The sequence below is a fragment of the Gambusia affinis genome, linkage group LG06, assembly GCF_019740435.1.
Source record: "Gambusia affinis linkage group LG06, SWU_Gaff_1.0, whole genome shotgun sequence".
Classification (NCBI taxonomy): Eukaryota; Metazoa; Chordata; class Actinopteri; order Cyprinodontiformes; family Poeciliidae; genus Gambusia; species Gambusia affinis.
In genome coordinates, this window is record NC_057873.1 from 16,958,236 (window position 1) to 16,965,872 (window position 7,637).

General features: G+C 35.6%; 1 protein-coding gene across 1 annotated transcript; it reads left to right on the forward strand.

Annotated features, from left to right (window-relative positions):
• Positions 1-1,583: 1,583 nt before the first annotated feature.
• Positions 1,584-6,337, forward strand: tmem120ab (transmembrane protein 120Ab). Its single transcript, XM_044119130.1, has 13 exons — positions 1,584-1,632; positions 2,869-2,946; positions 3,159-3,277; positions 3,434-3,550; positions 3,664-3,723; positions 3,930-4,025; positions 4,140-4,229; positions 4,335-4,400; positions 4,497-4,558; positions 4,638-4,730; positions 4,878-4,942; positions 5,660-5,728; positions 6,025-6,337. Exons 2-13 carry the CDS (start codon positions 2,878-2,880, stop codon positions 6,157-6,159), a joined length of 1,041 nt encoding a protein of 346 aa, XP_043975065.1. The 5' UTR covers positions 1,584-1,632; positions 2,869-2,877; the 3' UTR covers positions 6,160-6,337.
• Positions 6,338-7,637: the final 1,300 nt, after the last annotated feature.

A 7,637-nucleotide genomic window follows, 5' to 3' on the forward strand; every position in this document is an offset into this window, starting at 1 on the left:
TAACAAAAAAAAAAAAAAATCAATTGCACTGAAGTGATAATAGAAGCTGCATAAACAATGAGCAGGACTGGCTTCACTTCAGGTTTTTGGATTGTTTATGGCAAAAGCAGTCAGTCAGTCTTCACTAATTCAAACGATTGCGTACTGTATTGAGACCCTGCAAATGTCCCCAAGGAGACGATGAAATACAACATGTCATAACAATCTTTTTAGTCATTTTGTTGGTGCTGACGGATTACTGCAAAGGCGTGCCTAATAAACTGAAAACTGCATAGTATAAAAAAACACCTCACTTAAACGACTACACACTTATACATTTCTGTGATTTATTAAGAGATACAGCGACATCCACTTTTCCCACGGACACAGAAAAGATGCAGGCTACTCTAAAGGACTATTGTGTAGGAATCACATGCCATTTATAAATAATCATTAAAATCATATTAAAAAGGCTAAAGTAAAGTCAGAGCATGTAAGATAGGAGGAAAAGACAACAAAATAATAAACATTTGGTAAAATACTTACCTAGTTGGAAGTCTTCCATTCGAATTCAGCGAGTCGTTGGAGGAAGGTGTTGATCCGGGAGTTGACACTGACTACTTTCCTCTTGACAAGACTTCCCATCTTGCAGCTTGTGCTGACTTTGGCTGTGCATTTGGTACCAACATCTGGATTGATCCTCACAAAGAATCTTTTAACAGAAATAAAATATATTAATTGTATTTTTTAAAATGAAGACATGCAATCAGCTATGGTTCTTTATCATCAGTCAAACTGTCATTAAATTTAATTCATAAATGGCTTGGTGTAGAGTACTTACCGTTGTATCATCTCCAGCGTGGTGGATGCTGACTCCTGATACTCCAGATTGAAGACATAATATGACCCAAAAACGACAGCAAGGACGCTGGCAAAGTCATGAAGTTGTTCAGGCTCGAAAAATACCTTCTCCTCCATACTGACCATCCACCGGGTTGCAGACATCAAGCTATTTCCTAAAATAGACAAACCCTTGTCAGGCTAACGCTACTGCCAATGTGGCTGAACAAACTCAAAAAATAACAGAAACCACTTGAATGTTTTCCACCTTTGTCCTCATTTACAGACTCTTATACACTATGTTGGAGATGTAATGGTGCTTTAGCAGGCTAACCAGTTGTAGCAAGCTCAAAGTTATAGATTAGGTTAGCTGCTCCTCTACATTTCCAGACTATTTTGTGGCTTCAAATATGTTTGAAAAGCTGTCTTTTTACCTGTTGTCTTGTCTTTTGAAGAGTTGAAGCTATGTTAGCAGTCAGCAGGACAGAACTGCACAGCCACTTGGAGGGAAAAAGCTTGGGAGTTAAAAAAAAGTTATCTGAAGAAAAGGAAAAAAAGAACTTTAGAATTCATCCTTGCTGACCTAGCTAATCTGCACTTTTAACATTTGCAAGGTCATGGTTTAAACAAATGAACAGTCATTATATGTAAAAAAAAAAAAAAAAAAAAAGAAAGAAAAAAAGGGGGATCAATTATCAGTTAACTATATTGTTCGACATAGGATGTAACAACAATGCTAACAGACACTCACGCACTGAGTTTATCTCAACCCAAAGCTAGCCGCCCGAGGAAGATTAAGCGGCAAAAAACAAGGTAAAACCTTCAACGGTAAAATTAGCACCTTAGCTAACGTTAATTCCGAGCCAGCTCAAAAAACAACACCATCATATTTTCCTATCTTTCACCTCATTTACAGGCACGTAACTTATAACGTTGCAATATGCTAGTTATATAACACAACAGAGTTAGTAACGTAAAGGTAACGTTATTTTACCAGGCTTACCAGCACAAACGAGCTCATGCTATAATGCTAAGTTATAGTATTGAAGCATGATGCTATAAGTTTCGTTAACTCCATCTAAAATGTACATTTCCAGACTAGGTTTTGGCTTCAAACTGTTGTCTAAGAAGTGTTTGTTTTTTTTACCTGTCTTGCGAAGAGCTGAAATAGTGTGAGCCCACAGCACGGCGACAGAGTTGCACTTGGAGGGAAAAAGCTTCGGAGTTTAAAACAAACGTCATCAGAAAAAAAGTTGGAAGCGAAGCCACCCTTGATGATGTAGCTGGATAAACTGCATATTAATGTTAGCTAGGATGTGAAAAAACAACAACAAAAGTACATGCTCTCTTTCTGCCTTAAAAATATGTTAACCACTAAAGAAGTAAAAATACAGAAACGGAACCACGATGAAGCAGTTATGACGACTGTTGGAAATCAAATAGAATTCTTACATGGCCAGCGCAAAGACATTATAAGTGCAGTACCATTACTGCAATGTGTAAACAGCAAATTACTGCAACTTCAAAACATACAGTAATTTACTGTAATACTATGTACTATACCCATAATGCAATGCAAATTACAGTAACTACTTGTAAAGATGTCTAATGTTAGTTTAACTGGGTATTTTGTGGTATTTAACTGTAAAAAATACAGCAAATGCTAATAGTGTGGGCCGTCAACATCTTAACTTTGAGCCTCAGTTGAAGAATAGGGATTCTCCCAGTCCGCCAGATGTTGCTAATGTGCAGTTGTATCTCCAACAAACTGTGTTAAAGTTTTAGATGTGTATGAGAGCAATGTCTAACTTGAAGGTTCAACCGAAGGATAGGTAACACTTCTGACCTCGCATTGTATGAGAGTGCAATAATGACAATCAGATTCAGTGACTGATAGTACAAGTCAAAGTCCAGTTTACGTAACAGAGTCGATGGAGAAATGATTCACACCCAGATGATAGCAGAGTTACTTTAGACATTTCGCAGTGCATAAACAATTAGCCTGTACAGCTATTTTTCACCTTTCCCTAAAATTAAACCCTGGTTTAGGGAAACAAAATGTCTCGACCAGCATCAGAAATTGACGAGAAATGGAAATCTCTGGAGCAAGATTTTAAGTTGCTTCAGGTAAGAAATATCCTGTCAGCTGATAGTATCTTGTCCAATTATGCAAAATCCATAACATTAACTTTTGTAGGATGTATTTTAACATCCACTAACTAGCAGCCAAGCTAATTTGCCGCAAATTACATATGCTTTTTATTTATTTATGTATTTACATTTTCTTTACAGTCATGTCGTTCATACATTTAAACCTTTTCTGTTGCCATTTTCCCCAGGAGACACAAAAAATATATTTACAGAAACTGGAGGATATCTCCAACCTCCAGAGCACCTGTTCGTCATCTATTGTCAGTCATAGGAGAAACTTGAAGGATATGTCCAACCAAGTCGATATGTAATTATCCACACACCCTGAAATTTGCATGCATGTGAAGGTAGACACAAGACATAGGGTCATGAAGATATCTTAGAGGGATAAAAGGTGAACCAGCTAAGAGCAACCGATAATGATAATAATTACTCTTTTTTTATGTTTTTTTTTATGTATCAGGTGGAGAGAGGTATTATTTCTAGACGATAAAAGTTTTTTAGATGAGAAAGAAGAGGAAATCAAGACCCAAGAAAATTTTATCAATGAAATGGAGGCTTTCCTTCCCAAGAAAAATGGGTGATGACATGAATTTTGATACATTTTCAGCTGGAAACTTTGAACATAGACTGGTCTGTAACGTGGTTTTCAAAAGTTAAACAAATACACTATGGTTTGGTTTCAAATCGCAGGTTATACCTCAGACTGGTTCTCGGAAATGTGAATGTGATTCTTCCGAACAGGCAGTTAAAGTAAGCATCGGAGTTCAGATTTCTTTTTGAAATGCAACATATTTCTTTTCTAATTTCATCTTGTAAAGATTCTTTTCTTTTTTCTTTTTGTTAATCAGATAACAAAAGAATTTATTCTGTTGCGCTACGTATAATGTTAGATAATGTTGTATAATGTTGTATAATGTTGTATAATGTGTAATGTTCTGTGAACACATCATTCCCAGATTTGCCTACAAGGATGAATATGAGAAGTTCAAGCTGTACCTTACAGTGATCTTACTGCTGCTCTCTTTCATATGTTTTTTCATCGTGAACTACAGGTGAAGCAAACATGATCAGATAATGTTACATATGAAATCACCCATTTTCAGTATATTTATAGCAATGGAACATTTTATGTTCATGCATAATCTTGTTTGAATCTTTTGCTTCAGATTTATGGACGCAATCTTGAACTTCCTGCTAGTTTGGTATTACAGCACATTAACTATCAGAGAAACGATCCTCATCAAGAATGGATCCAGGTTAGTCCCAATTCTCCATAGTTATTGGCACTGCTGGTGAAGACATGTTAATGCGTTTTTGACTTAACTTGAAACTCAAACTGAATGAGATGTATCTTAAATCAGGATCAAAGGATGGTGGGTTTTTCACCACTTCATCTCATCCTTTCTGTCCGGTGTGATGCTGACATGGTGAGTACAGCTTGAAAACAAAACCTACGAAAAAGAAATTCTCATACTAAATTTGTTCTCATCAAACCTCACATTTCTCAACATTTACATCTCCAGGCCAGACGGGAGCCTTTACCGGTCATTCAGGGGCCAATTTCTTGCCTATTCCTTATATCAAAGTATGTTAAAGGTTTTTACAGAAGAATCGCATGGTTCTGATTTCTTACATGCTCACAGTTTGTTTTTGTCATGGATTAGATTTTGTTCAGTATCTGCAGTACTACTATCAGAGCGGATGTCTGTACAGACTTCGCGCGCTGGGAGAAAGACACAACATGGATCTGACTATTGGTGAGATGTAAACACATCGAGGACACAAAATACAGATTAGTGCAGATACACACACCATATGGTTTTAAATGTATAAAATGAAAGTGTGCTGAGTTTGGGAACAAAAAAAGAAACATCTTAAAATGTTTACATTTCTTCTCTTTTAAGAGGGATTCCAGTCCTGGATGTGGAAAGGCCTGACGTTTATCTTGCCCTTCCTGTTTTTTGGTCATGTGAGTAGAATCTGTGAACCCGAAATGTTTCCAGTTTGCACAAGGTTAGCAACAAATGACAATTGTGATTTGTCATGGTTTGAATTGAGCAATAATTGTGAAAAGTGCTAGTGTCGTAGAACCAATGCTTAAAAATTAGGGGATTTTGAGAATCTGGGCAAGATTTTAATGTGGGTGATAATAATTTTGGCTCCTTGACACAATGCAGTAAAAATGTACTTGCTGCTGAATAGATTGCTTCTCTATTTTATTTATTTATTTATTTATTTATTCATTTATTTATCGTAACTCATATTTCAGATCATTAGAGATTTAATATCAGCATGGTTTAATTTATTGCAGGAGCAAATATATCTTGGACAATTGCCTTTTTTTTTTATCTTGCTTTTGCCATTTTTGAAACATAAATTGAATCTTCATTTGGAAACTGCATTTTAAATGTTTTGGATTTTATTGCAATTAGTTTTTTAAAATTATTATTATTATTATTATTATTATTATTATTATTATTATTATTATTATTATTATTATTATTATTATTATTATTATTATCTAACATTAACATTTGGGTAATAATCTGAAATATTTAAGTGTAACAAAAAAGTAAGATCACAAGAAATCTTCAAGGGTAACTTGGAAATACACACTGAAAGTCCACTAAAATGTATGCTTCTCCCATTTCCCTTGAAAGCTTCATCTTTTTTGTTTTGTCTTCAGTTCTGGCAGCTCTTAAACTGCGTGTCTCTGTTCAGAATGGCTCTGCTCCCAGAGTGCAAGGAATGGCAGGTCAGTCTACTCAGTCACCAGATATTGCTGCATCACTGTCGTCCTGCTAAATGTGGCTGTGTCATTCTTTCCCTACTTTCATAACAAATGTATCCTCCGTGTGCTCATCATTCACACCCTCAGACTATAGTGAATAAATAAATAAAACTGTGTTAATACTTAAATACAATCTAAACACAAAAGGTCTATAAAAAGTCAGAGTTGCATGACATGTTCCCACCATCATCCTCTGCATTATAGAAATATGTTATAATATTAATATTCACTGCTATTTTTGTTGATTCGTGTAATGTCAGGTCTCGATGTGTGGTATCTGCTTCCTCGTTCTGTTCATTGGGAATTTCTTCTCTACCCTCGGAGTTGTTCATCTGAAGTTGAAAAACAGGAAGCCGAAACCAAATGAAATGCTGTCTCACCAAAGAGAAGACTAATTCTGACTGTGCTTCCTGTCACATACCAGGATATAATAAAAAAAAATCCCAGATGATTTCATATTAACTATGGCAAATGTTAATGCTGTTAAATCAAAGCTGGAAGTATGTCTACGGTCACATTAAAATTTGGAGGTACTCTAATAAGAAACACGTGTGTGAAAATGACAATGTAAGAATGAAATGACTGTTTAATAAAGGATTCAGTTTTTACCAAAATATCTTTCTGTGCATCTTTTAAGCCTGCTGTGCACTAGATGTAATGAGAAGCAACATCTTGAGACGTTTTTCCTAACAGTCTTGGAGACCTTCATGAAACGTGATGAACCTTTGCATTCTTTTTGTTCAGCAGTGATTTTGGACTTGGAACCCTCCCATGGACGCCATTTTGCCTGCTTTCTCTGCTTATTGAATTAGAAAACACTGACCTCAACTTAGGCAAGTGAGGTCTCAAAGACTTCATATGTAGTTCTTGGTTATTTTGTGACAACCCTGATGAGTTGCCAATGAGGTACTTTCTAAATAGAATGCCCCGGTTTGCTTAGTTTGGAATAATTGCATTGGTTAGAGTCAAATGCCCAGAAGGAGTGGACTATTTAGGAAGTAATTTGGTACACATCAAGACCAGCATTAAATAAATTATTTGATTTGCAAATGCTGACACAAGGAGAATAGTTACCAGAGGGATCAGGTGGTGGAGGTATAAGTAGAGGGTAGAGATCCACTTCCCAGTCAGTGACTGTTTTTTGTTTTTATTTTTATTTTTACATAGTCTTATGTTTTGGTTGTCATCTTTAACCCCAGATTTGTGTATTATAAAGAAGAGACATCTTCGTTCTACATGTCAAAATATAATTATTTGATATAATTATTGATCTAAAGTGCAGAATGAGTTGTACTAAAGAACTTTGACAAAGGTCAGAGGTGTGACGGTTGTTGTATCATATCAGACAGTTTGTATTTATGCTCTGTAGTAAAAAAAAAATAATATGATGTAAGCTTGAAATTTGACTTTTAGATGGACAACAACAAATTTATTCCCATGCAGTGTGGGAATAAATGTAAATGAAAGAAAGAAGCAGTCACAAAGAAATGGATTAAACAGGAATGTAATTGTTAGTCTTACAAAAATGTACTTTGAGATGCTGCAAAGTACAAAGTACATTCCTTTTATTAATGACTGTTAAGTTAGTGTTTGGTTGCACGCTATATTGCTTATTTGTATGCCAAATCAATGGAAATGGAACCCTCTAGGGGTGTGCACAATGTAGGCTTCTGGTTGTCTGATCAAGCCAAAGGTGGCGAGTGATTCTCACTGTATGTTTACCTGCTTTGGATTTTGTAAGAGACCTGAACTATGTTTTATTGTCTCAAGTTCAAAATCTCAAGTATGTCAGAAGTCACCCCCCAATTTTTTATTTTTATTTTATGACAAATATTAGAGGTGTGATTTTTTTCTTGTACCACAGTTATACCAA

Bases quoted from the DNA above. Each gene is read 5' to 3' on its own strand.
- tmem120ab (XM_044119130.1), top strand. From the start codon at position 2,878: ATGTCTCGACCAGCATCAGAAATTGACGAGAAATGGAAATCTCTGGAG. The intron at 2,947-3,158 runs GTAAGAAATATC...CATTTTCCCCAG, and splicing joins AAGATTTTAAGTTGCTTCAG to GAGACACAAAAAATATATTT. The intron at 4,026-4,139 runs GTGAAGCAAACA...CTTTTGCTTCAG, and splicing joins TTTTTCATCGTGAACTACAG to ATTTATGGACGCAATCTTGA.